Source organism: Aulonocara sp. 'chitande type north' Nkhata Bay, linkage group LG8, assembly GCF_057382095.1.
Source record: "Aulonocara sp. 'chitande type north' Nkhata Bay isolate Kocher_YH1m ecotype deep benthic linkage group LG8, A_spYH_male_GT1.1, whole genome shotgun sequence".
NCBI classification, from domain to species: Eukaryota; Metazoa; Chordata; class Actinopteri; order Cichliformes; family Cichlidae; genus Aulonocara; species Aulonocara sp. 'chitande type north' Nkhata Bay.
Window position 1 is genome coordinate 26,343,551 of NC_141351.1, and position 16,182 is coordinate 26,359,732.

The following is a 16,182-nucleotide window of genomic DNA, read 5'->3' on the forward strand; positions in this document are numbered from 1 at the left end:
AATATGTAAGAAAAATCATGTATGTTTCTGTCCTGTGTCCTGTTTGTTGTATATGTGTCTTTCTGGCTGCTGTTACAACCAAATTTCCCCTTGTGGGACAATTAAAGGATTATTCTATTCTATTCTATTCTATTCTGAAAAAGGAAGGAAAGGAGAAAAACCACAGTGTACCTTAGAATTAATCTACTGGTGAGCTATTTTTAAAAAGTATAAAAGCAGATGGGGAGAAAATCTTCTATTTGAAGATGAGTTTGAGATCATGGCTTTGAAGAAAGTAATGGTTGTTTCTTTTCTGTCCTGATGGATGCTCAATCATCCAGGTCAGTCAACCCAAACAGTTGATTCTGTTCATCTGGACGTTTTCAGTGGGAGAAATGTTTCATCATCATCAGGTGACTGCAGGTTTCAACCTCATAAACAGGACATTTGCATAATGACTGAAAGTAGCACCACGGAGGGAACAATGGACTGTGAGGTCAGTTCCTTCATCAATTATATGTAAATTGTCAAGACCATTGATCAACAACCACTTGAGGTACTGTTTATAAGGTGGATAATATAAAAGAAAGAAAGAAAGAAAGAAAGAAAGAAAGAAAGAAAGAAAGAAAGAAGAGTAAACCTTTAACAGTAAGTAAGAGTTTTATGTCACGATGCAAATGTTCCAATATGATTCTCGGATGAGAGGTGAAACGTCTTCAAGCAACTTAAAGTCCAGACGCTTTTCTTTGCAAGCTCCTTAGACTACGATGACCTGGATGACTGAGAACCTTCACAGACATATTCCAATATGAAAGAACATTTACACATGACTTTTGGCCACATGTCAGTAAAGTTATGTGACATTAGTGATGTTAGCACTTAATGTGGTTCAGGTTCCACTTACTTTTAAACCCTGTACTTAAATATGAACACTCTTCAAAACTTCATTTTATTCTTACAGAGATTTTATGGATAATTAATGCCATGGGGCAATATAGCATGTGCTAGATGTGGGAGGTATGGAAGCCGAGTTATGACTGAAAAAAAAGGTGCCATTATGAGGACCCATAATGCATCGCAAGAAGGACATTGTTATTGTTGTTTTCACTTTTTAAAATGATTATTTTGTGTGTGTTTCTGTTTGTCTTGCCCTGTAATGTGAATCTCAGCCCAGTGAGGCTCAAGTTCCATTTTGACATTCGTTTGCCTCCATTTAGTGGTGACATTTCTGAACTGCATCTTCAGTCACACAAGCAGAAGAGGGCAGAACGTGCCTAATATTTTGGTCATTACCGAGTTTTCGGTTGTTAAAGGAGAATACCCTTTGACCTTTGAGATGCTATAGTCATATTCTCGTCCTCCACAGATGAAGTGGAGAACTGTGTTTTTAATTTCCGGAGGATGATCAATACAACGACATTGGCTCAGGGTTGAGTTCAGCGTGGAGATGGACCGATCCAATATTACGTATCGGTCCGATACTGACCTAAATTACTGGATCGGACCGATACCAGTACAGTTCATCTCTGAATGTTTGTAAAGCATTCCCACATTAAGCTTAACAACTGATATATGGAGCCCCTCCCTCTCCTGTTGCTACTTCAATCATGAAAATGATCAATGATCAGCTGATCGGCTTTTCTGTCACAGTCGTGGATCCGATCTCACGCATACAACACCACTGTGCTGCGCTGTGCAGTTTCTCCACAATGACGTGCATTTTTGGAGATATGTCAACAGATATGACCTCACCTGCACGGCCTCTACAATCACACCTCGCTGCTTAAAACCTGCGCTCTGCTTGTGTTGCTGTTGGTGGTGATGTGTACGGCTGGCAGCGGGAGAGCTGCAGCCATTGAACGTACTGTAACAGCAACCGTGTGATTATTGTAATAATAAACGATGCTGCGAAGCATGAAAATGCCATCGGGTCTGCCGTGGTGGTTCACAGTTATCAATTCTTTTTCTTTTTTTTAAGAAACAAAAAAAATGGGCAGGGATAGCTCAGTAGGTAGAGTGGTGGCCCCATGATCGGAAGGTCAGTGGTTCGAATCCACTGAACGGCTATTTTGAGGTACCCCTGAGCAAGGTACCGTCCCTACACACTGCTCCCCGGGCGCCCAATGGCTGCCCACTGCTTCACTGAGTGAATGGGTTAAATACAGAGAGGGATTTCCCCACGGGGACCAATAAAGTACACTTTCTTCTTTTAAAAAGTGCAAGCAAACCAGTAAACAAATTAAAACAAACAAGAAACTATAATACAAAAACTTGAATTAAAACTCTCAACAAAAACAACTGGTGGAAATATAAATAATATGTAAACAACAACCCCCAAAGCGTCTAAGTCACATCACATTACGACGCAACATCTAAACACAAGAGGGGGGAGGGGGAGCAAAGTGTGCCTGCACTGACACAGGAGCGGCGAGTCGAAACCACAGCATTGCAAACAAGAGCAGATCCTTTTAGGGCAGCCGTGAAATTCTAGTCGTGATAACAGGATGTCGTGGTCGACCGTGTTAAGAGTTGCTGACAAGTCCAACAATAAAAGGGCAGCAGGGCTGCCAGAGTCCCGCGTTAAAAGAATATCATTCAATTCAATTTTATTTATATAGCGCCAAATCACAACAAAAGTCACCTCAAGGCGCTTCATAGATACAGAGAAAAGCCCAACAATCATATGACCCCCTATGAGCAGCACTTTGGCGACAGTGGGAAGGAAAAACTCCCTTTTAACAGGAAGAAACCTCTGGCAGAACCAGGCTCAGGGAGGGGCGGGGCCATCTGCTGTGATTGGTTGGGGCGAGAGAAGAAAAACAGGACAAGAATATCATTAAAAACCCTTAAGTGCCGTGTCAGCGCTATGTAGTGATTTAAAACCAGATTGAAATTTTTCAGAGAATTTGTTAAAATCAATGTGGGCCTGCACGTGTAAGGAGACCACGTTCTCCAAGACGTTAGACAGAAAAGGAAGCTTTGCGATTGGCCTGTAACTGGACAGAACAGTTGTGTCCAGATTGTGTATTTTAAGAAGAGGCTGAACTACAGCTTGTTTAAAGCATGATGGGACGCAGCCTGTGTTCATTCATCTCACCACCTACAACAACACAAGCAGAGCACAGGGTACAATCCGGCGTGCAGGTGAGATGGACATCGCAGGCCATGCCCCGCCACAATAAAGCATTTTCTAATTAGAAGCTTTGTCCTAATTATTTCCTGGGTTTTAACTATTTAATAATAAAAAAGAAAATATCACAAAAACCACTCAAGGTCATGAAAATTAATTCACATTTAGCAATTCAATGACGCATCCACCTTATTAATTGAAAAGTATCGGTATCGGCGATACTGGCCCGTATTTACTTCCTGTCACATTGATACCAAAACCACTACAGATTAACTTGTGGCAGTTATAGAAATCACCGCTCCTGTTGCTCATGATGATTTCAAAATGTTTCCCATAACAAAGAAATGTCTTGAACAAATATATTACACATAAAAATTTCACCAGTGTTGTAACATGTAAGCATAGTCTGCCTGTGTCTGTTGTCTGGAAATGAACATTTCCAGCCAATATAGGTAACACATCAACATGGCTGAAGAGCGTTTGCAGTTACATGCAGTGTGTATAAGTGTGGCTAATATAACAAACAGCCACTGATGGAGTCGAGCTTGTGAGAGCGAGTGGATTTAAGAAAGTGAGTGACTCAGGTGTGTCAATTAGTTTGTCATGTGTTTGAATGAATGTTGAGATGAGTTAAAATTTTTGTGTTTTAAAGCAAAGTTAATATTCATAATTTAATTTCCAAAACTTGCATATGATCTTCAGTTTGTAGCGATCTGCTGACTCTCACACAGCTGCTGGAGCAAATAGAGGTCCGTCCACTGCTGCCACCGGTGTTAACGTCTTGAATGAATGAACCTGCTCAGCACTCCAGAACAGTTTCATGTTTTGCTGGATGTCTGGTTGGTTTCATCTCTTGCATTGTTAGAGATGGGCCGTGGGATTGGAGGTGCTTTTGGCAGGGAATTTGGGCCAAATAAATGGGAAAGTGTTGCAGTAATTTTGGAGACTCTTTTGAAAGAGGAAGGGGTTAGTATTTATAAGGTGACATATGTAGTGTTTCCAAACTGTTAAAATGTGTATTGTTTGCTGATGACACCACTCTGTACTGCTCAGGTAAAAACCCAGAACAGCTTCTGACTGCAGCGGAAAAGGAGTTAAATATATTAAAAAACTGGTTTGATGTAAATAAGTTTTCGTTAAATATAAAGAAAACAAAATTGATTATTTTTGGCACTAGACAAATGAAAAATGTCTCTAAAATCAGGGTTAATGGAATTGAAATTGAAAGAGTGAATGAAAATAAAATTTCTTGGAGTGATGATTGATGATAAGCTGAGTTGGAAGTCTCATATAAACCATGTGAAAACAAAAATGTCAAAAACCATTGCTATTCTCTATAAAACAAAGCATGTCCTGAACAAAAAATCTTTATACACACTTTATTGCACTCTGTTGCTTCCATATATGACTTACTGTCTGGAGATATGGGCTAATGCATATAAAACGAACACTCTTCATATTTTCAAGTTACAAAAAAGAGCTATAAGAATTATAAACCAATCAAACTATATAGAACCAACTAACATTGTGTTTATTAATCTGAATACCCTGAAATTTTACGATTTAGTTGGATAAATCCACTTCCTCCGCCTACAGGGAGGAAGTGGATCGTCTGGCTGAGTGGTGCGACAGAAACAACCTGCTGCTTAACACCGAGAAGACCAAGGAGCTCATCGTGGACTACAGGAGGAATGCTGACCCACATCCACCCATCCACATTAAGGGGACGGCTGTGGAGCGTGTGAGCAGCTTCAAGTTCCTGGGAGTCCACATCTCCGAGGATCTCACCTGGACGACCAACTGCTCCAAGCTGGTCAAGAAGGCTCACCAGCGCCTCTTCTTCTTGAGGACTCTGAGGAAGAACCACCTGTCCTCAGACATCCTGGTGAACTTCTATCGCTGCACCATCGAGAGCATCCTGACCAACTGTATAACAGTCTGGTACGGGAACTGCTCTGCCTCGGACCGGAAGGCGTTGCAGAGGGTCGTGAAAACTGCCCAGCGCATCGCCGGAGCACCACTTCCTGCCATAAAAGACATCTACAGGAAGCGGTGTCTGAAAAGGGCTGGGAAAATCATCAAAGACCCCAGTCACCCATCACATGGACTCTTCACCCTCCTGCCCTCTGGGAGGCGCCACAGGAGCCTCCGGACTAAGACCACCAGGTACCGGAACAGCTTCTTCCCCACAGCTGTCAGACTCCTGAACTCTGCCTCCTGACATCTGACCCACGTTAACTCATGGACTGAACATACACACACCCACAATGGACAACTGTACCCTCAAACACACAATAATAACATGGACTGAACCACCACTCACAACCACCAGCACTTTATATACCTCTGTAGAAACTATCTACACCCTCACTTATCTTAACTGCACTACTGTATAGCTCTGTGTAAATAATCATTCTGTACATTCGATAATCTTTAATTCTACAACTGTTTACAACTTGCATAGTTCCCATTTCTGTATAGCTGTATATCTCAGATTCTGTAAAGTTATTTATTTCATATTCTGTATAGTTTTTCATATTTATATCCTGTTCATAGCCTGTACATAGCTTGTACTCACTACAGCCTGTACATACTTATAGTTATAGAATATTCACAACATACTTCATACCGTGTACATTATAACATAATAGACCCATTTCTGTAATATACTCACATATCTATATTATTGCTAATATATATTGTAATATATCTATATCACTAAAGCACTTCTGGATGGATGCAAACTGCATTTCGTTGCCCTGTACCTGTGCATGTGCAATGACAATAAAGTTGAATTCTATTCTATTCTATTCTATTCTATATAAAATGGCACAGATAATGTATAAAGCACAAAATAACTTGCTTTGCCCCAGTACTCAGAAGCTGTTCAAAGTCAGAGAGAGTCAATATGACTTAAGGGGAACAGATTTCTTTAAGGAAAACAAGATGAGGACAAATATAAAGCAGAGATGTGTTTCTGTTAGAGGAGGTAACCTGTGGAATAGTTCTGACAGGGATTTAAAAAGGTGGAGTTCATTCTCCTGGTTTAAAAACATGTTTAAAAATATTAGAAAAATATATAAATCAAGAATGAAAAGAGCAAAAATAATAAAACTGAAACTCTTGACTCTTTTGCTTTGATGTAGGTACCTTTCTAAGGGGGAAACTTTTTTTTTGTTTGTTTGTTTTTGCTTTGTTTTATTCTTTGCTTCGAGCCCTGTGTACAGGAGCTGCATACAAAAAGATCTTTTGTTAAAGGGTTGGCGTAATAAGCAAAAGCTTCAGCCAAGACCTTTTGATTAGCCTTGTCTCGTGCTTTCTTTCTTTGTGGTAGATCTTTGTTCTGTATTCACTGAGATGCTAATCAATAAAATCAAATCAATAAAAGATACAATAAGGCCTTCGCACTTTTAGTGCTCGGGCCCTAACAAGTGCTCAGACTGCGCAGACGAACATGCCTGCGACTCACAAAGTGTTACACCAATAATTACGCCAAATGGTGATGTTGACTCGCAGAATCAGCCTACGGCATCAAACTGTACAAACTTCTGACAAAGTTGTATTTTTACTCAGTTGTATATAGAATTTGCATTCTATTTTTATGCTATTGTATATTTTATTCTACTGTATATAGTATTTTATTTCATTCTATTCTGTACAGTTGTGTACAGTATATTATTTGCATTGTATTCTAATTTTTGCTTCATAACTTTTGCACTGTCCACTTCCTGCTGTGACAAAACCACTTTCCCACGTGTGGGACTAATAAAGGTTATCTTATCTTATTAAGCTGCGGGTCAACAGAAAGCTTCATCCCATGCTCACCCTACCTTTCTGCTCATCAAACAGCAGGTGCGGTGAATCTATACTGGGGCCAATATTGTTCTCCATTTATATGCTGCCTAATTTTTAGAAAATGTAACATTTGTTTTCATTCATATGCCGATGATACTCAGATCTATCTTCAGCTGAAGGGAAACAGTCCTGCCTCACTAGAACCCTTACTTCAGTGTCTCGGTGAAGTTAAATCCTGGATGGCCTCTAACCTCCTTAACTTCAATGAGAACAAAACCGAAGTGCTAATTTTTGGACCAAGCGGCTATCCCAGCACCTCTAATGTTAACCTGCGCAGTCTTGAGCCTTTTGTCAAATCTCATGCCAAAAATCTGGGGTTATATTTGACAGCAAGTTCACCTTTGAAAAACAGCTGAGCTCAGTCGTACAGCGGTCTTTCTTCAAACTGAGCCTTTTATCTAAGGTGATCATTTTTATCTTTTAAAAACTTTGAACGAGCGATTCATGCTTTCATTATATCCCAGCTGGACTATTGTAACTCCTTATATGCTGGAGTCAGCCAGACCTGCCTGGCAAGGCTGCAGTTGGTCCAGAATGCTGCAGCTCGTCTTCTGACACGTACTAAAGGATGTGAACACATTTCCCCGGTGCTCGCCTCTCTCCATTGGCTCCCTGTCCACTTCGGAATTAACTTTAACATTTTTGTTGACCTACAAAGCCCTGAATGGACAGGCTCCCGGGTATTTGTCTGAGCTCTTGCAGACTTATACCCCCTTAGATCTCTTAGATCAAGTGATCTTTTGCTTTTAGCCGTACCAAGGTCGAGGCTGGTTCATAGTGATCGAGCATTTGCAGTCGCAGCACCTAAGCTGTGGAGTAATTTACCCCTACACATCAGACAGGCTTTCACTGTCAATCTTTTTAAATCTTATCTTAAAACACATTTTTATTTACTGGCTTTTAATACAGCATGAGAGTTATTTGTTAATTCATATTTGGTGTTTGCTATCAATACTCTAAGTTGTTTTATTATGTATGTTGTATTCTTGTACAGCACTTTGGTCAACGCTCCTGTTGTAATTAAATGTGCTATATAAATATATAAAATTAAATTAAAACAGAAGAAAATGGTATTGAGGTGAAAAAGGAACATTTTGTCCCGGACTTCAGCTACAATGAAAAAGACACAAAGCTGGAGTTATTCTGGGTCTTTACGTTGCAGCTGCCTCTTCTTCTCTCATCCTCCCCCCTCCCTCTAATAGGATATTATGGTCGACAGTATCGAACGCTGCACTGAGGTCTAGCAGGACAAGCACAGAGATGAGTCCACTGTCAGAGGCCATAAGAAGATCATTTGTAACCTTCACTAAAGCTGTTTCTGTGCTGTGATGAGCTCTGAAACCTGACTGAAACTCTTCAAATAAACCTCTGCAGATGATCTGTTAGCTGTTTGACAACTACTCTTTCAAGGATTTTTGATATGAAAGGAAGGTTGGAGATTGGCCTATAATTAGCTAAGACTGCTGGGTCTAGAGATGCTTTTTGAGTAAAGGTTTAACTACAGCCAGCTTGAAGGCCTGTGGTACATAGCTGATTATTAGAGATGTATCTATACAACTGACTACGTGATCAGTGAATACATTAGGCAGGAGAAACCTGAGAAAGAGGAGCAAGGAGAACCATGGTGGAGGACAGGCCCCTGCACAGTGTGCACCCCCACAGATAGAGAACATGGCTGGACTGAATGACAGCACCGAGGCAGGCTCAGCTGTTTCTATTAATAACAATAATAATGGATTGGATTTATATAGCGCTTTTCAAGGCACCCAAAGCGCTTTACAATGCCACTATTCATTCACTCTCACATTCACACACTGGTGGAGGCAGCTACAGTTGTAGCCACAGCTGCCCTGGGGCAGACTGACAGAAGCGAGGCTGCCATATCGCGCCATCGGCCCCTTTGGCCAACACCAGTAGGCAAGTAGGGTAAAGTGTCTTGCCCAAGGACACAACGACCAGGACAGAGAGCCCAGGGATCGAACCAGCGACCTTCCGGTTACAGATGCGATTCCCAACCCCCTGAGCCACGGTCGCCCTTATTCATCACTTTCATGATGAATAAGGGCAAAGCAAGTTTGATTGTTTTAGCTTTGAAAAGAACAAAAACTTTCAGCAGACCTGCAGTTTGCTGCCTCATCATCTCCTCTTCCTCCTGTCTGATAGGTTTCAGAGTTCCTCCTCTTCGTGTTTCACTTCCTGATGATCTCTTTGTTTCTCTTCACTGATCATCACAAAATCAATCAAACAATTAATTGAATCTGATTCTCTCCATGTAAGAAAAATACACATGATTTGGTGTCATGCAGACATTTCAGTAGCAATTTATAATCAATCGTTCAGTTCACAGTGACTAAAAAGAAAATTAGAGTCTGAAGTTTCTGAGGTTCGGGCTTCATAGACACGCTGAGGAGGAAGAGATTTATTTATGATTGAACCGGTTTCTTAGGTCTGCTGAAGGATGCTTTGATTCACACTTTGGGATAATCTGACATTTGACAGAAATCATTTTAAAAACCATCAGACTTGCTTCTGATGCCTCGAGGCTGGACTCCTGTAACACATCGCACGCTCATCTCTCTTACAAGGAGTCTAAAAAGCTGCAGACTGGTACCAAAAAAGAGAGGTCACATGACTGCTGCGATGCGTCGACTCCCGGTGACTACAGAACAAAGCGTGTCTGCTGCGTCCACACATTCCTGACCATCCTGCAGTTAAAGGTCATCTGAAATGGCGCCGTGCCTTCCCCGTGTCTGCACCTCTGGAACAACCGCCCAGCTGGTCTCAGATCAGCTGTAGCTCTTTAAATCCAAGTTCAAATCTTTCTGTGGAGCCTTTGAAACAGCTGATGGTTGGAGGCAGGTCGCGGTCGTGACCTCTGCGATCTTCAGGGTTAAACAAGCCACGAAAAGAGCTCTGAGTGCTCAGCAACAGGAAGTGATGTCAGAGTATCAGCTGGATCATGGAAGCAATACAGAGATGATCAGATTGTTTTATTGATCAATTTGTCTTTTTTTTTTAACTTTGTTTTGGTTCGTCAGATTTTGTTTTCAGGGATCATTAAAATGTGAATTTGAAATATTGATGTAAATGTTGAATGCCTCTGATGTCAGCGTTCCTGGTATGGGCCTCAGAGACCTCTGTTCTTCCAGACGTGCAGACGTTAGCTTCTTCTCTGCCTGCAGAGAGCGCTCAGTGAGAAACATGGAGCCTCGTCTAAAAGGCTCAAACTTCCTGATAAAAAGCAGCTGCTCCATTTGGGCAGGAAGTAAATAAATCAGGAGATAAATGGAAAATAAACAAGGAAGTAAAGCAGGAGCAGTGAAAATATTTCATTAAATGTTTCAAACTCGTTCAGGAGGAGAACCACGGACAGGTGACCTGCACTAACATTACATGCTGAAAGTAATCAGAGTACATCAAAAATGCTCAGTAACTGATCACTTTCTTATCAAACATGTTTGTTAGCCTCAGCGTGCTAACAGTTAGACTCCTCACATCCCAGCGCTGACCCCTTATTGGTCAGATCAGAAACAGACTCCTCCCACTTCTCCATGGTTTCCTGACTTTACTTCATGTGCTGAAGACGTCTACGCAATGCTGTCAACTTATTGGGTATTATTGATCCAAGGATCAAATTATCAGTAAATGGGCTTCAGGTCAGGAGCCAATCAGACGCCTGAATTCAAGTCATTATGATGATGATCCTCTTATATAAATGGGATAATCTGAAGTTTACTGTCAAGTTCAAACTGCACGTCAGGGCTCAGCATGGCTGAAGTCTGCCTGGCAACAGATGAGTGCCGTCAGCGCTGACATTAGCCAATCGCAGTGTTCTAAAAATGAAAAAGCAGTTCAATCAGTTTTCACTTAAAACTCAAAAAGATACATCGATGATTTTACAGGTCAATGAATCCACAGCAGCAGGATGAGGACGCTTTGTTTTAAACCTCACAAAGCTTTTCAAAATAAAGCGCTGAAAGAAGGCTTTAAATAAAGTTGAATCTTGGGGTCAGACAGCAGCTCCACTTCTTTAATATTTAAACCTCATGAAAGTGATGAGCAGTGTGGGGTCATGTGACTCCAGCCTGAGAATGAGACTCAAAACATCCTGTGGACACAAGCTGCTCTCAGGAGGAAGAGGTGGTGGTACAGCTACAGCCAACCCAGGGACGCACAGAAACAGCTTCACGGCCTCTGAGGTCATGTGACAGCAGCGATGTAATCCACATCGCATCTGACAGCACCAGATTTAACTTCCCGTCTGCGCGCACAAGCTTATATAAGCATAAATCTCCCTCAGTGGAAACTATCCACACACACACACGCACACACACTCTGGATCAATAACTTATACAGACCGTGCATCTCACTTCCTGTTAATTGAACAGATTCTGCTCGATCCATTGGCCGCTCTGACTCGCTGACCGTCCTCTCCCCTCGGTTCAGTCAGCTGGACTCTAATCAGACAAAACCAGGAATGTTAATCACGCTTACAGCCATCAGCTCACATCTCATCACGCCAGCCTCCTCCTGTCCCAGAGAGCATGTTCGAGTTTATTGAACCTAACTGAAACCCTCAGAGTTGGTTGAACAACAAGGACACTTTCAGGTGAAAACATCCCAATTTAAAACAATTATTCATTATTTATCTTTCATCTCTTCATATGATGTCAGTTTTTCAGAATAAAGTAAGCGAGAATCAAACTTTACAAATGTTAGACTTTTATTATGAAATGATACACAAAAATAGGAACAGACAAACACTCCCTGCTTACATCACTTCCTGGTACAGACATCATCATTACATTTCACATTACATTACAGCCTTGCTACAGTGCTAGCAGCTAGTTAGCTCACGAGCTAACCAAGTTAAATACAATAAGTCAGAGCCGAGGGCGGGTTTCTGTGGTTAGGGACAATCAGAACTGTGCCCCCACCCCCCGATACAGTCGCTCATACAAAAACTCCAAGCCTCAGGGCTGACAGCACCTGAACGCAGCACAAGCCCTTCAGGAAACACTTCAGGGCCCATCAGTATCGACATCATCATCGTTCACTTTAAACACATTTCCCTCTTACTTCTTGTCACATGGTCCCCGCATGCACACACACGCACACACAGGTAAGAGCACTGGAGTGTTCAGTAAAGGTTTCAGGAGCAAAGAGGAAGTGAAAGGTCACGTGACTCCGCCCATAGCAGAGGGTCAGAGTAAAACAACTAAACGTGACAAGGCTTTCCTGACCTTTGACCGTTTAAAGCTACATCAGTGAGGGGAAAAGCATGGCTAAAATCTGCCCGGTAACAGATGAGCCATAGTTTTGACATTGACCAGTCGGACAAGTTTGCGGCGTCATCAGGCTAACCTTTGAATCTGGTCATGTATGAGGTCATGTGACTTTAGCTCAAGGACTAGCCTATGAAGCTAACATTTTCAGGAACTCAGGATCCCCACAGGGAGACGTGAAGGCACAGCTCTGACTAAAGCTGGTCCAGTCCCTGAAGGGTCCAAGTCACAGGTCAAAGGTCAGATATTACAAGATCTCAGCATTAAAACAAGTTCAGACTCGAGAACGGTTAGTCTAAGCTCACTGACATAACTATAGCGATTCCGAGTCGACACAGTAGCGAACAACTGCAACAAAAAAAATCTCCGATAAGAGAGCGACAAACCAGTCTGAACAGAGACGGACCACAGGGTGTGCCAGCTAAACCAGCAGCAGCTCAGGTGGCCACAGCTCCGCCTCCATAAACCCTGCCATCATCATAATAACTAGCAGTGAGTCACGTGCGTGCCGTCTAAAGTAACGGCTAAAACACTTCCTGAATCTGACCTGTTACAGCACAACACTGATCGTCACGGTCGAGTTCATGAACCGAGGAAACTCAAAGCTGTGTCCTGACGACAGAAGCGATTCAGTTCATATAAAACAACCCAAAAAAGGTGAGCCCCTCAGGAACCCTTACATTAACCATGCTGGTGTTTCAGAGTCCTCCAGAGAAGGATGCTCATGAAGACGTGAAGGTCATCCAAGTCCTGTGAAACCCAAAAGAAGAAGAAGAACATGCAGACCAGAGGAAAAAAGTTTGTAAGGCGCTGATTACGGATCTTTGGGAGCTTCTGAGAAAGCACTGAATCTTAAGCCTGTCAGCTCATCTCGCGGTTCAAAGTCTCCTTTGGATGCTGGTTTAAAGCCCTTTGGAACTCCTGGTTCCTCCTGACTGCCTCTCTGTGCTGCGTATGAAGGAGCCCCGGGTGGTATCCGGCTAGGCGCCGGGATCGTGGGAACCAGGGTGTAAGTTAAAGGTTCAGTTTTTGGGTGCATGGGGTAAAAGAGTATGAGACAGATCCAGAGGTAAACATCTGTCTGAGAACTCCTGTGAGGTAAAGTGAGGAAGTGCGCAGTGAATCCTACAAACATCTGGATCACAGCTGGAGGATAAAGTGTTTCTTTAGTGCTGGAGTGGATCTTGTACATCATAAAAGCCAGTGAGTGTGACCTAAAAATGTGTCTTGTGACAGTCTCACCAGTAGGGGGTGGTCTCTATGTGGCCCCAGCTCTGCCATTCAGGAAAGATTCCTGCTGATGTCCGAGGGCTTCCAAACGGATCAAAGTCCGAATGGATCTCATCTCTCTTGTCTCCGCTGCGGTCGCTCTGGAACGGTACTCCAGCTGGACTCTTAACGGCCGTGCTCCGACTGTTTCGATCGGCCGTTGCCAGCCGATAGTTGTTCCCAAGGTTGTTGTCCCAGAACGTCTGGTCCTGAGTCTGGTACCGGATACAGAACTCCACTTTTCCAGAGGGCTTGAGGAGCTCTGGGAGTGCGATGGAGAATGAGAAGGTGTCGGTGTCGGGGCAACCGTAGACGTTGTTCAGGTACTGACAGCGAACGTCCTGGAAGGAGCACCAAGAGTCAAAGGTGATCCGCACCCAGACAGACTTCTCAAAGCAGATGTTTCGGACCTGGACAGTACCCGAGAGCAGGTGTTCCTGGACTGAACAGGTCTCCAAGCACACCTGCTGGGCTTTGAGACGACTCCTCAAGTCTAGGTAGTCTGCGGCTGGCTGGGTGAAGGCCAGAACCAGGCAAGAACCACAATCTGCTGGATCTGGAAGGAGGAGATGAAGAAAGGTGTCAATAAAGAACATGAAGCTCAGCTGAAATGTTCTGACTTCCCAACTGCTTCAGGGATGCAAAAAGAAGAGCGAAAAACAGGCTGTGAGTAAGCAACCCGGCACAAAGAAGCTTCCAGAACAAATGTATTGATTAATAGATTACTGATTTGTTTGTTGTTAAGTATCAGTGACCTCCTCCGTCACCTTTGATGTCTGCCAGGTGCAGTCCGGAGGCAGCACCCTCGATCTCGGTCAGCAGCTCGCTGAGCGCCTCATCTTCGCACTCGTTGTAGACGTGGACAGTGGCGAGTGCCAAACCCCGCGAGTCCGCAAACACCACGGTCTTCCTCTTCTTCCTCCTTAACAGCCCCAGGCTGCCGCTGCTGCTCTCTGCGCCCGCTGATGGTGCCGTCGCCATCGCGGAGGTAAGGCAGGGTCGCAGCGGTCGGCAATGCGGCAGCAGAGCGACTGAGGATGAGGAGCGCTTGTTGCAGTTCCCGAGGAAGGAGCGCAGAGGAGGTGAGCTGGCCAGGCAGATCCTTACGGCCACGTCGATGGGCATGATGGGAGATGGGCCCCCGGGGCGAGGGTTCAGGACATGGAGGACCCTGAGGAAGACAGAGGGGGCCAGTATTCAGAGTGCAGAAGAAGAAATCTCCATTAATTTGAATAAAGTCACTGAAGATAACGACTCTCTGCAACACCAAACACCTGAACTACGTATGGCCTCTCAGACGAAGTTCAGAGCGCTCGAGATGACGGCCCGTGATCAATCGTGATGAAAAAGTGACCAATCAAATAATTCTTTCCTCGTTAATGAATTAAATGGTCAACATTCTGTGATCTTAATACATTAAAACTGCCTAAAAAGCAGGTACGTCAGGTGTGCTCATACAGGACCAGCACTCATTTCTGAGTCCTGGACTGACCTTTAGACCTGACTGTGGGTTTTCAGAGATTCTCTTTCCTGCCTGTCGTTTCTTTTGTTCAAAAACTTGGCTGTGTGAAGACGGTGAAGAGCGCAGGAGGCCCAGGTGTCTTTAGAGGTGATTTTACACAGAAAACACACAAACTGGACGCTATCATAGAACTGCAGGTCCAAGTTCAAATTAAAGAGCTGGTAAAAGTCGAGCCTTAATACAGCGTCTAAAAATCAGTCACATGCAAACGTTTTTTCATGCAGGAAGTGAGAAAAACTCCAGCGTGTGTCTGTGGGCCAGGTTTCAATACAGCAGTGTGATTGGCTGGTTCTGCTGATCAATGTTTGAAACCAATAACCACCAAGTGATTGATTATTGGGCATCTTTACTTAGTTACCTTTAGCTAACAGGTATGTCGGACACACAAACACGAGTCAGGTACGTTTGCATGTTTCTGATATCACATGAAGCGGTGCTGACAGAGTAATCTGATTACTGAGTGCATGGTCAACAGTCAAAGCCAGATTATTGATGACTTGATTTGTAATCTGCAGCTCTGTGATGAATATTTCAACACTTCTCCGATTTTAAAGCTGACTGACCCGGCGGTTCTTCTGATCGATGTTTGAAACCAATAACCGACAGAACCATCGCTTATCGATCAGTGCCAGGCTGACCTGCAGCTCGAGTTCACAGACTGATGATGAAGAGGAGGATGAAGGCTGTGGCGCAGTTTAATATTTGAGCAGCTCACCTGGTGCAGTTCATGGAAACCTGTCGCCCGGTTCGGCCCGTCCCGGACAGCCGCGGGGCTTCCCTCCGTGTCCACGGTTTTTTTTTGTTTGTTTGTTTGTTTTTTTTACTTTTTTTCTTCGTTTATTTTTCCGCCATTTTAAAGTCCGACCACTGCCTGTCCGCGCGCACCGACACGCCCCCTGACAATCCGAGAACGGGGAGAGAGAGAAGCCAATCAGCGCTCGGCACCGTCAGCTGGTCAAACTGACAGCCAATCAGAGAAACGCCAAATAGAGCGAGCGAGAGAGTGAAGGAGAGAGCGCGTTTATCGGGACGGAGAAGGTGGGCGGGGCCTGATGCACGCTGAGCTTTGACTGACAGGTGAGTTAAGAGGAAGAAATGCAGGTGTTAGTGAGTGAGAGACGCCACTGATCACTGCCAATCAC

At 43.6% G+C, this 16,182-nt stretch overlaps 1 protein-coding gene across 2 annotated transcripts; it reads right to left on the reverse strand.

The window, feature by feature from the left end:
- Positions 1 to 9,241: 9,241 nt before the first annotated feature.
- Positions 9,242 to 15,954, reverse strand: LOC147324106 (protein phosphatase 1 regulatory subunit 3C-B-like). 2 transcript variants are annotated; one of them, XM_086304590.1, is made up of 4 exons: positions 15,756 to 15,954; positions 14,286 to 14,689; positions 13,492 to 14,074; positions 9,242 to 11,421 (listed from the first exon to the last, which is right to left on the reverse strand). In XM_086304590.1, coding segments are annotated over exons 1-4 (1,002 nt in total). In that variant the 5' UTR covers positions 15,770 to 15,954; the 3' UTR covers positions 9,242 to 11,420. The 2 variants fall into 2 exon arrangements, with proteins under 2 accessions (XP_086160716.1, XP_086160715.1); XM_086304589.1 differs by lacking the exon at positions 9,242 to 11,421 and having other exon boundaries at positions 11,664 to 14,074; positions 15,756 to 15,953.
- Positions 15,955 to 16,182: the final 228 nt, after the last annotated feature.